Raw genomic sequence first — 14,982 nt, forward strand, 5'->3', positions numbered from 1 at the left:
CAGAGCTCACTGTTAGGAAATATTTCCTGGTGCTCAGCCTAAACTTTCTAACACCCAGATTGATCTCATTACTGTTAGGTATACTTTTTTTTCCAGTCCTGTCTTAAATCTTTTTCTTTCTTTGGCATTCACACTCTTGAGTGAATAGTAGATGGTATCATGTCTCCTCTTAAGTCAAGCAAATGCATAATTAGTTCTTCCATTCCTTCTCTCCAAATAGGCCATCTGTTTGGTGGAAAACAGGGCTGAGTATGGGAAGATTTTTTTCTACTAAGTGCTTGTTTCAAATAAATAATATGAAAAAGTGCATTAGGAGTTCATGTGATTATGTAGCTCCAAGGACCCCCAACTTTTATGTAAAAAGTTTTTCAGAAATTATGTAGAAGATGGTAACTTTTCCAGGCAGTCATTTGAAGTAGTAATACCTTTTTCTAGCACAATATACAGCTCTAGCACTGTCTGTCACATTTCATGGCTTCAGGGAATGTTTTGTAATGTTGCTTCATCTATTTATCAAGCAAATTATATGTAGCTACAGCCTGGAGAGGGGAGAGCAATGGCAGCAGAATTGCAAGCAGATCCAGGCATTTGAACATCTGTTGTTCACAGCTTTACAGCCAGAATTTACAAGTATTTGGGTCATATAAGGATTGTTGAGGAAGGGAATGTACTTTAATCCATCCAATCATTACACATAGCTGGATTTCTTTGTAACAGCCAACATCTGTTTGGTATTTCCTTTCCTTCCTTCCTTCCTTCCTTCCTTCCTTCCTTCCTTCCTTCCTTCCTTCCTTCCTTCCTTCCGCCCTCCCTCCTTCCTTCCTTCCTTCCTTCTGCCCTCCCTCCTTTCTTCCTTCCTTCCCGCTCTCCCCCCCCTTCCCTACCATATTCCAGATCAGTGCCCCCTAGCCTAAGGTGTTTTTTTACATTACTTATTATAGTCTAAATTCTGCTAAGATGTATGCACATAAATTGTATTTTGCAAAATCTGGGTATGTGCTATTCTTACTTCTTATGGATGGTCTGCTGCTTAGTCAGAGACTCCTAGTCAGAGGAACACTTAGATTTACAAACAAGACTTCTAAACTAGTACTCCATGCTTGCTTGAAAAACATGTAGTATGTATTTTAAGCATATGTTTATGTTTTTTGATGAATCACTGCACGATTTGGGAACCAAGCCTGTGTTTTGTTAATTTTTTACCTGAAAATACCTGATGCATGTGGGTTTGTGACCCGGGCTTCCAGCTCAGGGAGTAAACAAGCTGCGTGCACTTCCTCTGAACTGTACTAGAAAGGATGCACGGGTCCTCAGGCAAGAGCATTCCTGAGCTAACTTATTACAATTTTACTGAGCTAATTAAGGAAGAAAAATGCAGTGATCAAACTAAGATCAAGTCAAGTTTGAACTAAATCAGTGGGTTCAGGTGATTAAACTACCAATTTAATATAACAGTTAATCTTACAATATTGCACACAGATACGTAAATGCAAAAAAGGAAAAGGCAGGTAAATGACAGTTCGCCATCACAAAAAGAAGGCTTGAATAACTCCTGCAGCTTGCTCGTTCTGTCATTCACTACCTGAGATGAAGCAGTGATAGATTTGCCGGAGCCCGGGTCGTGTGCTGCATCTCTCAGGAAGTCTCAAGCACCTTCTTCGCCTCTGGGTGGAGTGTGTGGGGCAGGCAGGGTCTCCAAGGGAGACCTCCTGGCGCAAGGGAAAGAACTGCTTGTCTTTTTTCTTTCCTTTCTTTTTACAGGGAGCGTTCCTCACTTTTTGCACCTCAGGTGAATGCTGTGGCTTTGGGGCTGAGTTGTATGGAGTGAAGCAGGAAGGGGTGGCTGCAGTTCAGTCCCTGGCGGGTGGCACATGTCTGAGGCGAGGGTGGGAAGTCCCACCTCTGCAATGGTCCTTTCACTTGCATCAATTCCCCCAGTACAGGAGGAGCAAGGTGCATGCAGGGCTTCCAGTCTAGAAGCACAAGTGGCTTTTATGTGAACAAACTCTACCCATATTTAAGGGACTGATGTTTTCCCACTCCTCATGTCAATTCCGTGGCAATACTCCTCAGGCGTGCCTGTGTCCGTCTCACTCTCTGCCAACGGTCTGGTCTTCTCTGTGTTCAAGAGTGTGTTCCCCTTCTGTGCAGGTTATCCAGGCTGTCTTCTTTGGGATTTGCGTCTTGACTGACTTGTCCAGTCTTCTCACTAAAGGAAATGACAGTCAAGAGCAAGAGAGGCAGCTGAAAAAACTCATTTCCCTCCGTGACTGGGTGATGGCTGTTCTAGCTTTCCCTGTTGGAGTGGTAAGTACGGTGTTAATCTGTGCCTGTCTTTACAAACTGGGTGAGTGTTATTTACTGATTGTTTCCTGGCTGAAAGGCTTTCCCACCTCTACGCAAAAGACTGTGGAAAGGGAAAGATGGTAGAGATTATTTTACTGCGCTCTTGTTTTTCACAGGTGTAAGGGAGCACTGGTGTTGCTGAAATTATTTTTGGTTCATTAAAAAAAATGTACTTTCCAATAGGAACTTGGGTGTACAAGTCATTTCAAATGTGAATTGTACCGGCAGCATCTTGAGAGTCAATTTGGACTTTTTCTGCACCATGTGTCGTTACCAGGAGTAGTGAAAGTGCTGACTGTGGCGTGTTTCACACTGTAATGACCTGACCGGAGTTCGGGCTGTAAGCCGTTTTGTCATGGGCAAGAAGGGAAGCGCAAGTCCAGGTTGCTCCCTGTTAATCCCATGGGGGATTCAGAGCTGACAGAAGAAATGGGGTAGGAAAAAAAGGGGTTTGTCAGTAATGTAAAAAAGCACACGGAAGGTATGGAAAAATGTGGTTTTTACATGTCTTTTCCAAAAGAAAACTATTCTTGGGATCAGGTCCTGCTCCACTGGGACACTGGACATCACTTTCAATGGCAAAAGGTGCTGAGTGTCTTTACGTGTCTCATACCACACACTGAAAGCAGCTGAAGATCCAGGATTTCATGGGTTTTTACATGGAAGTGTGATCTGTGTCAGTCTAGTTCTAAGTTTAGGTTACATTAAAAAAAAGTGTGAACCTCTCATTAAAGTTTTGCTTTTATTGTAATTCAGGATCAACCTTTAATTCTAATTTTTTATTTCAGTGTACAGTAGTTCAAAATAAATTCACTAGAAGCAATTTTTTTTTTTCCTGGTAGGACTACTAGAAAACTGTATGAGGTCTCTAAAGTTTTACTGTTTCACAAAAGCTGGTCACTTACTGTCAATTAACAGCAGTTAACACAACATGTCAATCTATCATTTATAATTTGATATATTGAGAGATGTGATTTCACCATTTATGTGGGATTTCACAATACGTGAAGAAATACAGAATGCTTTTGCAAAGTTAGAAAATGCAAAGCACACGTGAAACACTGTGCAGGTATTTCTTTCATAAAACCCCAGCTGGTAGCCTTCCCTTACTGTACTTGCTGGCCTGCCTCTTGGGAGCTGCCACAATTCATGTTGGGGTTATAGACTGCAGTTCTCCAGCCATGGTAGAAGAAACTGGATCAACTAATACAGTTGTTAAAAAATCTGTAAACAGGCTTGCAAATATGTATTTTATGGGTGCAGAGATTTATATGTTACATTTGTATTTTAAGGGAGATTGGGAATTAGAAGTAGTTGTGATTGTGATTGGCAACAGATGCTTTTCCTACTGTGCTGATAGTAGAAGTGAAGAAGGAGAACAACATCACATTATTTGTCTAAAGATTTTAAGTGCCTTTTTCAATCTAGAAGTGTGAGCCTTTACATGCATCAAAGCACACCCTCCGTGGCGCTCTCACGCCACTCAGGATTCAGGGATTCTTTCCTGCTGCTCTTTTAGCTCCGTACTGTTGTCTGTGTGCTCCTCCACCCCTGCAGTGTTCCTGACCTTGAAACTTTTTAAGATCTTGGAGAATTTCAGCTTCAGTTTGCCTTGGCAATTCTGCGCATTTCTTTCAGGCGTTGTTTCTCTTGCCACCGGTAAGCAAGGAATCCCAGCTAGCCATTGCCTGCACTAGAAGTACTGTTGCAACATTTACAGTTTAGCAGTTTCTGGGAGACATGTTGCATACCTGGAGCTAGCTACTTTCCCAAGGGTTTTATACAGAAACAACTTCTGTCTTAAACAAAAAAAAAAAATCCAGAAAATAGTAAGAAATGGCCATGCTCATTGGACAGATGCTCTCCATTTCCAAAGGTGACCTTTCTGTGCTGAGGGGGAGCAGCTGATTACCACATATTATTCCACTTTACCTCTTACAAAGAAAGCCTAAAAAGGTTGTTTTCATTGTTGTTTCTTCTCCTGGCTACTGGGAGAAAAACAGCAGCATTTCATAACTTAACACTGGTCTCCTTCCTGAAACCTGATGCTCTCCAGCAGCGCCCACCACACTGCAGCTACCACTTGCGAAAGCCTTGGACAGTGCCTGAGGGACTGCCAGCCACTGGGGGCTCTTCTTCGGTGGGATTACGGGTAGGAAAAGTTCAAGGCCCAAAAGTAGCAAACGTCTAATGCTGGCTTTGTTCTCTAAAGAGCTATTTATGTGTAAGAAAATACCCAGTGAAATTTTGGTATGCCGGAGGTGCTTGTTAGAAGGAAGTTATTAAACACCAGAGCATCTGCAGAAAAAAAGTTAAAGTTCCCTCGTTTCCCATATTCTCTCAACAGCTTCCTCACTCCAAAAAAAAAAAAGAACAAAAGAAGTTCAAATGCAGACTTACTTTCTTTGAGACTCACCCACCTAGCTCTCCATGGAGCTTCTCAGTGGTTTCCAGCAGCAACACAAGGGAACCTTCACACATAAAAATTGGACGGATGTGAATAAAATCCTTGTTGGGTTTCTAATGTAACAGCAGTGGTCATGCTTAAGTACTTGTCAGTTACCTTAACATCTAAATTATTTTTATTGCTCAGTGTTTTACACAGAGTATGTTTAGGGAATAATACAAATACTAGGGGAACATTTTAAAGCCCACTAACTGTAGTTTTTCAAGAGCAATTCAACACAATTTTTTCTGTATTTCCTGCTTACTGAAGCCCTTGAGATGACTTGTACTGAAAAACAGATGAGAAAAGGGGTTTCCACTCCCAAGTCAAACAATGATGTGTGAAAAAAAAAAGTAACAAAATAAAGTATTTCATTTTTAGTACTTCCTAAGAAAGTATTACATATAAACCACCTGGGAAGTCTGACCACCAACCTCCTCCCACCTTCCAAAGGAGGGGAAAGAACCAGCCCAAGGGCAAACAATCTCCTTGGGTGGCTTTGCAACAAATCAAATCTTGCAGAATTTTTGCAGCAAATCACCTCTCTCCAGTGTTGTGTTATGCATTGTGTATCTTCAGGGGCTCAGACAAAACTGAATTGCCAACCTACCATTTTGTTTAGGAGCATCAAGAAATAAACATGAGCCTCTCCGAAGGACATAATGACTACTGTTTACCTATTGTTGCTCTTTTTAGTATGACTATTAAGAGAATGAAATCAGAAATCAACAGACCAATTTTCTATGCAGTAAAGCCTTATTCCACGAAAAGTCTGTGGGCAGCACTTCCTAGCCCTTTTTTAGTTTATTATAAGCCTGGGGTACTATTCAAACGCCTAAGAGATCAGGAAGCATCCACCGAAAAAAAAATGCTTGCATAGACGTTTTAGAAGTATCCCTACTTTTTTCTATTTGTTTGCATAGATCATGAAGTTGCTGAGTTTCTGTGGTTAATTAGTGTTTTGTGTAAGCTGTATATGGTTTTATCAATATGTTTCCTGTCATTTGTGCCAAACAAGAGGAAGAAGAGATAAAACAGGCATTTCTAGTTAAGACTGTGTTTAATAGAAATAAGAAGAAAGAAAATTGATATTGTTATATATTAGAAGAGAGATTGCTGCTTAGAAAATCACAAACTACCATTGATATTTTATATCATGTAGCTTTAATAGCTCCATCTGGGTCTGAGTCTAAACTGGCTAGAATGATCTCATATTCTTTATATTATACTTTTATGTTTTTAAAAACCTGTGATATGAAAGAGAGAAAGCCAGGCATGCTTTCTTATCTCTTGTTTCTCTGTACTGGTACAGTCAAAAGGAAAGCTGATCACCCTTCTTCTGTAGATCATCCATAATGCTGATCTGGGATCATATCCCAAGAAAACATGTGTAGGCCTTTGCTGCAGTCTCCTACTTACCTCGTTATTTGACCAGACTACAAAATACTTTTATTGCCATAACTGACTCGACCATGCCAAAATCTCTCTAGTCTAGATTTTGCCCTCATCTGTGGTGACGTGGTGGCTGGTGATGGGAACATGAGCAAGCAGTGGTGCATTTGCCTCCTGAACTCTATTCTCCGAGGAGAGTCTTCTCTGATTTTCAGTGCCCGCTCCTTGTGATTTCCTTCACTGGCCCTTTTCAAATTCATTTGGTGTGATGCTGTGCTAGCACTAGATCCCACCTAAAGCCAGTACCATGCCAATTTGTGCTTACTGTGGTCTGCCTTTAATAACACTTTGCTTCTATGTGTAATGCCTTTAACCCTCAAAGAGGCTCACAAACAATACACTTTTACTCACAGTTAACCACAAATGTCTTGGGAGATAGCCAGAAAGCTTACCTTTAACTGTACTTAGAAGCAATTTTGTCAAGGCCAAAGGGTTGAGTTTTTTTTTCTTTGTCGTGAGGCCATCCAAGAAATGAGTGAACTGAACTGTGCAGCCCAGCCAAAAACAAAAACACATAATGCAGGAAAATAAAGTTCCACTGGGTTCATTCTTCGTTTGCATAACATTTCTTGGTTAACATTTCTTGGTTAACAGCAAATTATGCAATCCTTTTCACTGGCTTTCCTCTCTTAGTTTCTCTTTGCTTCCATTTGTGGTGTTTTGATAAAGCCACTTGTTTTCCCTTTTGAATCACCAACCATTTCCCAACTAGTCCTTTAAAATTTTTCCCTTGGCAGTGCCACATGCTCTTCCCATGTCCTCTGAAGCTTCAGAGATGGAGAACAAAAACTCAAGGAATATCTCCTTAAGTGGGAAAACAGAGTTTAGCTTTCAGCCTTATTTTTTTCCAGCTGCTGTGTATTTGTTTAGCAGTACTTCAGACGCCTGGGACAAGTGAGCTACTCCATATTTTCAAACAGTTTCCAAGGTCTACTTGCAAATTTGAGGTTCCCTTTGATCTGTAATGGCCATAGATAGATAAGTAGCAAATGAGGGACTCTTCTTTTGTATGTTGCTTAACCTTATGTTTGACCAAGTAATTGCTGTTTTCAGAAAGCTGGCAATCTTAGGAGGTTTCTGTGCAAAGAAATGTAAAAGCAATTGCTGGTGCCTGTTTTCTTCCTTGAATTCCAGGCCTCAAGTTTGTCTAAAGGAGAAGTGGAAAGGTGACATTTGTGCCATTTTGCCTTGGGAACAAAAGAAAGTTGAAGTATTGGGCTCCCTGAAAGATGTCTGCTGCGTATGAGCAGCCTGTTCAGCCTGGCATGTGAGGGTAGTACCATGACTGTCTCCACAATAGTGATGAATTGTGCCACAAGGAAGGCGGCATGAGCATAAGAGCTGCAATTTTGATTGAGCCTTACATAGGCAGTGTAAAGAAGCAGCTCAGTTGTATCATGGTCTGGCACTGCATGACCATGTGTGATCTTGGCAAAGCCCGGCCCAAATAAAAGTCTACCAGTACCAAAGTGTAAGCACAGTAGAGGTGATTTAAAAGTACCAGACCAACAGTTGCTCACTAATCAAAGTAAACAAATCCAGAAGCAGCCAAGGTATCATAGAATCATTGAGGTTGGAAAAGACCTCTAAGATCATCGAGTCCAACCGTCAACCCAACACCACCATGTCCACTAAACCATGTCCCTAAGTGCCTCATCTACACATCTTTTAAATACTTCCAGGGATGGGGACTCCACCACTTCCCTGGGCAGCCTGTTCCAATGTTGAACCACTCTTTCAGTAAAGAAATTTTTCCTTACATCCAATCTAAACCTCCCCTGGCGCAACTTGAGGCCATTTCCTCTTGTCCTATCGCTTGTTACTTGGGAGAAGAGACTGACACCCACCTCGCTACAACCTCCTTTCAGGTAGTTGTAGAGCGCGATGAGGTCTCCCCTCAGCCTCCTTTTCTGCAGGCTAAACAACCCCAGTTCCCTCAGCCGCTCCTCAGAAGACTTGTTCTCCAGACCCCTCACCAGCCTCGTTGCCCTTCTCTGGACACGCTCCAGCACCTCGACGTCCTTCTTGTAGTGAGGGGCCCAAAACTGAACACAGTATTCGAGGTGCGGCCTCACCAGTGCCGAGTACAGGGGCACGATCACTTCCCTACTCCTGCTGGCCACACTATTTCTGATACAGGCCAGGATGCCATTGGCCTTCTTGGCCGCCTGGGCACACTGCCGGCTCATGTTCAGCCGGCTGTCGACCAACACCCCCAGGTCCTTCTCTGCTGGGCAGCTTTCCAGCCACTCTTCCCCAAGCCTGTAGCGCTGCATGGGGTTGTTGTGGCCGAAGTGCAGGACCCGGCACTTGGCCTTGTTGAACCTCATACAGTTGGCCTGGGCCCATCGATCCAGCTACTCAGGTAGCTAAGTAGCAAGTCCTCATTATAGTTCTTTTTATCCAAATAGTTCATTTTTATAGTTCATTTTAGTTCATAGTGCAATAGTTTATTTTTATAGTTCATTTTATCCAAATGAACTAATTGTAAGGAAAGGTAAGGTGAACCATTCAGACACTGGAAGGGATCTTCCCCAGGGCGTTGCGTTAGTCTCATGTTGGGTCGTCCTCCGGGACAGGTTAGTTCTGTAACACCTTGGGTTTTGCACACCTCCTTTACCTTATGTCTGCCTTGTGATGGTGCTTTGCTAAGCAGCATTTGCCGTCTGTAGCTCCAGATGGTTGCAACCAGCTAGGCTGATCCCATTCCATCCATTGGCTGACTTTGGTTAAGGGACAGATGGCACGTCCCCTCTTTTCTTATCTTTACCTTCTTGGCAAAGTCTATTGTTTTATTCTGCTCCACACAAAAATCACAGGTCAAAACATGCCAGCTTTGTTGTATTCAGTGTAATAAGGTTCAACCTAATCCTAATTTCTTGCTGCAAGACTTCCTTGGAAAAAAGCATTATCAGTCTTGGTCTTCATGCACCTGAGAATATGTTTTTATGTCCCAGTTGGTCTTAGCAGGTTCGCAGAGACCCACTGTGATAATACATGACTTCTAGGAAGCCTATAGAGAAGAGGATACTTTGCTTCCATTTTCCCTGCTGTTCAGCTATTCATATCTTGGCACTTATGTGTCAGCAGGTGCATAAAGAGCTAGGCTGTACCAATGCCAAGACTGGCCCAGAAGAGAGACTTCTTGTGGGATACTTTACACTTGCAATATTTTTTGGGCTGTCCATCATAACCTATTTTTTTTTCCTGGCCTCTGTGCACTAGTCAAATAGTCCAAGCTTATTCTGAGCAGGCACCGATAGGTATCATAACAGATGGACAAGTGTGTTGGAAACCAAGAAACTATGTACTGTATGCACACTGAGGGAACAGTGTACTGGTTCAGGTCATTCACATAACTGGCTGGCCGAAGTCTGTGTGTCTGTGGTTAGAACAAGGTGCCGTTGATAAACTGCAACCTCAATTTTAACTTTCCAAAGTCAGAAGCATATGAAACAACTTATGCCTACACTATCACACACACTAGTAATTTGCTGACGTTGCTGCGCTCACCTCATATTTCTTTTACTCACCCCCCAAATTAGCCTTAAGATCATGGGCCACATCGGTCTGGATGTGACTGAATACTTCCCTGCCGATCTCAGTGAAAGTCCTATCTGTTGCCTGTCAAACTTTAAACTTGGACTTGTCGATACTGTGTAAAGATCCCCTGAAAACGGTCATTGAAAAGCTCCTGGCCCAGGTATTGGGTTTTACTGCTGTAAACAATAAGCCTTTTATTACTAGAAAACTGTGACTCAAATTCAAGATAAGAAAGCTGTTGTGTTTTAATTAGAAGATTACTTACTTTGTTCTTTCCCCAGCTAAAGTAAGCTAAAACTACTATTTCTGTAAATTTTTGCGGTTTTGTATTGTCTTTGCTTTTCAGACATCAGGGTATCTTTAAAGAATTTGTGCACACTTTGGCAAAAATTTAGCCTGGTGCAAACTTTATCTGAGCCATCTGTCCTGTCCTCAGTCTCGAGGAAATAATGGTCTTTCTCTGGGCTCCTGGTAAATAGTCTCTGACAAGAACCAAGCCAAATTTCATATTGACAAATGAGCAGGATACTAGACCTCTTTTCTGTGGATCCCAGTCCATGAATTGTGTGCAGAGTAGTGAAAGGGTTAATTTTTTTTTTTAAACAATGCTATTTTGATGGCTAACATGAAAAAGTGCAAAGATGAGTTTATAGGCTTCTGTTCAGGGGTGAATGTTTCATATTTATACGTTCTGTGAATCCCAAGTGATATTTTACCTGATTTTCCATTTGTTTTCTATCCTGTTAGTGGTGAAACATTATTTATGTGCCACATCTGCTACTGAAGTAGAGTACTCAGTTGTAATTTGGCCACAGGCATGTAAGTCAAAAAATGAGATTTTTTCCCAGGCTGAAAGTCAAAAAAAAAAAAAAAAAAGAAGAAAAGTTAAAACTCCTGTGAATGCAAAGAATAATCCAGATTCACACTGTTGGTTAAAGCAGGATTTGGTCAAGGAAAATAATGTCTGTGACTGTCCATAGATTATTTGCTAAATGCCCCATTTTGCTATCTAGAATGTGTAGCTAATTGTTCAGAAGCATATATTTTAAAATGTCTTGTCTTTTTTTCCTTCTTAGTTTGTTGTGACGATGTTTTGGAGCATCTATATCTATGACAGGGAACTGGTTTACCCAAAGCTGCTTGATAATTTTATACCAGCGTGGCTAAATCATGGAATGGTGAGTAAAGTAATGCAAACACTTCCTTGCATAAACAAAAGTGTAAGACACTGATTTGCCTATGCATGACTCTGCATACACTTAGAGCTAATCCCCTCAGAAGTGATTAAGGAACATTGTTTGCAAGCAAGAATAACATCTTTCCTCCAAGAATAACATCTTTCCTCCCTTGACTCCTTGAGTCGCATTTGAATCCCTATTAGGTTGAAACACTGGAGATTTGAACTTGTGTGTCCTACACCCCAGGCTAGTTGTGGGGATCGGCTGTTTTCTGTGATAGGGTACCTTTCCCAGAGCAATGTCACCCTGGTTGTGAGGAAATTTAATCAAAAGAGACTTCCACAAAACCGAAGTTCTGACTTTGACAAATCTTGCTCTAAAATGGCAGAAACACTTAATTGAATGTTTCTTTACCATTCTACCGAAGTATAATTTGTGATGAAAACGTTTTGGTTAAAATGCTTGTTGAAAAAATCTCGCTATGCTTTTTGGACTTGTATGTTTTTAGAAAAAAAATGAAATAATTACTCATTTCTCAAGTACACCAAACTTGTGTAGCAGAACCTGTATCTGAGTATTTTTAACAATGTGGAATTATATGCATCAACGCAAAGTTTCCAAATTGCCACATCGGTAATCATAAAAGTAGTTTCTTGAGAAGAAATCTGACCTTTTCATCCCTCTCTGGTGTGTCAAGTCGGACATTTTTTCTCTCAACTGTACGTTTAAATGCTAAGGGAAAGATAAGGCCACACTTTGCCATCAGGTACTTACTACTGTTTATGCAGCATTTGGAGCTGAAAAGCATCATGTTTGCTTCTCTAGTGGTGTCTGTGCAAAATGTTTCATTATTACTTTGTTTTCCATATCAAGGCATGGCAAACCATTTGGCACTGCTGTTCATCAGCAGATGACAGCAGAGCTCATCCTTCAGGGTGTGAGTACTGTATCACCACAGCAGATCAAGATTTGTCCACTACTGCTGGGCTTGATAAATTGGTCCTTTGTGGGGTGGGGCAACGGCACTGCTATTTATTTATTTCCTAAATTGTGTGTTAAAGGAGCAGTATGAGAGTTACTGCTGACAGAAGGAGCATCAGCTTCTGCTAGATACTGCACTGTTTTACAATGTTTTGAAAAGAACAGTGTGATATTATGTGTGTGTAGAGCTGAGGAAAGAGTCTGATGACTCCTGCTGTGTTTGTTCAGACTGTCCTCCCTTGAGTTTTGAGGTTACAAACTGAACACTTGCAAACGCTGCCAAGCCATACGTACATTGATTTTTTCCCCACACCACATCAGTGCCAGCTCTGATGACATTTCTTCCAGGTGACATTCCACATACTGAAAGTGCCTAACCTATAACATTTTTCATGAATGTACATCGTGAAGCAGTTGACAACAAACGGCCCTATGTATTCAGGAAGTCTCCTCTGTGCCATAACTAAAAGGCAATTCAAGCTCATGTTGCTCTGTAGAAATGTATACTTACTGAAATATTTGAAGAGGGCTTTTGTTTGAGATTTTTGGACATAATAGAGTTTGCTGAAACGAATTGCATGCAAGCTTCTGAGACTTTTTTTTTTCAACTTGAAATATTGTAGAAGGCATTTTTGAAAGTCTTCTGTAAAGGAATTGTTTGCTGTGTCAGTCTCCATTTATCCAAGTGTTCCTTTAGCTCAGTCACAGAGAAAGCTTATGGCTGTTGGGCTTTTCACCACCTTTCAGTCTAATTCTTTCTGATGTTTTAGCCATCATTTTATCCTCACCAGCTTTCATACTAATTAATTCTGATGCATTGCCCGTCATAATATGAAGGGGTTCTTAAACTACCTTGAGAATGCTAGCACCTCACTTAGCAGTTACAATTTTGACATGACAGATTTTAGAGAATATGATAGAGGTCCCCCTGGCGAAAGGGTAGGACCTCTGGGAATACAGTTTTAGAAAAGTCGGGCTCCCTGGCTAGTGTTTTTTACTGAAATAAACATTTATTCCCATCTTTTCCTGCACGTTTTGATAGCAGCTGTGCACATTCAGTGATAATTTTTCTGAACGCAAGGGTGGCTGTGCTGGAGCCTAACCTTGTACAACAAAACTCACACAAGAGATTCATCACCCTTGGCAGAGTGAAATCTCTCAGTGAGAGGTGGGTCCTTTTGCTACTGCAGCAATACTGATGAATAATCCCTCTTCTCTGTGAGCTTCCCCCGCAGTGCCTGGTGCAGCTCCTAAGGATCTGAGCTCAAACGTTACTTCACCGGTGAATACTCTGTCCAGGTTTTTTGACAGCAGTTTCCCTAAACACGTATTTATCACAAAAAAAGCCACAAAAAGTGGAAAATGTAAAACTATACATTTTCCACAGTAAAAAGATTCCCTACTTTACTTCCCAGTTTCAAAAGTTTCTGACAGATGTATTATGACCAGCTGTAACAACTTGCTCAACTGTCAACATCAGCCTGCACAATCCACACGCAGAAAAGGAATGAAAAGTCATGAAATCTGGCTGTAGTAATAGCAATCATATTTCCGTTAATAATATGGGCATGTATCAAAATATTTGAGAGTATTCATACTTCAGAAGCATTTTAAGGTGACTCTCTTGAAGGCTGTATGAAGAAATTGTTTGAAGGACTGGTCCAATTCAGTGCATTAGCCCAAGCAGAAGTGGTTTGGGCAGCAGCGTCTGCTGCTTTGTTAGGTTATAATATTTAGTTCTCATCCCCCTTTTTCTTCTCCCCCTTTCCCATCCCTTCTCTGCAGTTCCAATGTTGTCTATAGTTTAAAAAAAACTGTTTTCATGAATACATACTAATGCCTTGCTAATACTCAGAGATGCCACTCTTTCATAGCAACACTTTTGCAACAGCTAAAAAATTCCTAATTATAAAAAAAAATCCTCTCTAGAAAACATAAGGGAAATGAACCTCAGAGTTATGCAATCCCATTACCAATTCAATCTCAATATTGTTTATAAAATTTTGTAGAAACAGAGAGAGGCTCATCATTGTGCACAAAGATAAAAGCCTCAAACTATTTGCCATAAAATTGCATATAGTGTCAAGAATTGTATTTCTATTATATACATATATATATACCATAATAGCTAAAAATACAGTTCCTGTCCACAGAAAAATCTGTGTAGTAAGTGGTGCCTTGTGGTACCAGATGGTACCTCATACATACAGATTCATACACCTGTGAAAGGCATCACTGATAGAGTTGTACTGTGCCATAAAACTGATATATTTCATCATCTCAGTCAGTCGATTCATCCATAACCGATGGTATCACTACAACTTGAGAAATGACCAGGGGAAATCAATGGCAGGGTTGCTGTTGATTTCAGCAGGACAAGGATTTAATCTCTGTTTATTATGTGAAGGAGCACATCTGAGTAGCTGAGGTTAAGCTTCTGTCAGTAGAAATAACTACCTGTCTAAAGAGAGCTGTTGGAGAATAGGGCTATGTCTCAGCCTTGGTCTATTTCTGAAGTGTCAGGTTCACTTCCTATATTTATTAGTGTCCTGGTTTCAGCTGGGATAGAGTTAATTTTCTTCCTAGTAGCTGGTACAGTGCTGTGTTTCAGATTTGGGATGAGAATAACGTTGATAACACACTGATGTTTTAGTTGTTGCTGAGCAGTGCTTACACTAGTCAAGGACTTTTCAGCTTCCCATGCTCTACCGACTGAGAAGGCTGGAGGTGCACAAGAAGCTGGGAGGGGGCACAGCCAAACTGGCCAAAGGGACATTCCATACCATGTGATGTCATGCTCAGTACATAAACTGGGGAAAGCTGGCCGGGGGGGCCGCTGCTCGGGGACTGGCTGGGCATCGGTCAGCGGGTGGTGAGGAATTGTACTGTGCATCACTTGCTTTGTCTATTATTATTATTATTATTATTATTATTATTATTATTATTACTATTATTATTATGATTTTATTTTATTTCAGTTATTAAACTGTCTTTATCTCAACCCACAAGTTTTCTCACTTTTACTCTTCCGATTCT

The 14,982-nt window shown here is 41.0% G+C and overlaps 1 protein-coding gene across 2 annotated transcripts in view; it reads left to right on the forward strand.

The window, feature by feature from the left end:
• The window catches only part of AIG1 (androgen induced 1), a 128,542-nt gene that overhangs the window by 35,900 nt on the left and 77,660 nt on the right, over positions 1-14,982 (forward strand). The window contains exons 2-3 of one of the 2 annotated variants that reach the window (XM_076333750.1): positions 2,152-2,307; positions 10,864-10,965. The exons of the other annotated variant lie outside the window; for it this stretch is intronic. Coding sequence (XP_076189865.1) covers positions 2,152-2,307; positions 10,864-10,965 — 258 coding nt within the window. The remainder of the gene's footprint in view (positions 1-2,151; positions 2,308-10,863; positions 10,966-14,982) is intronic. 2 annotated transcript variants of the gene reach the window in all.

This window comes from Aptenodytes patagonicus, chromosome 3, assembly GCF_965638725.1.
Source record: "Aptenodytes patagonicus chromosome 3, bAptPat1.pri.cur, whole genome shotgun sequence".
NCBI classification, from domain to species: domain Eukaryota; kingdom Metazoa; phylum Chordata; class Aves; order Sphenisciformes; family Spheniscidae; genus Aptenodytes; species Aptenodytes patagonicus.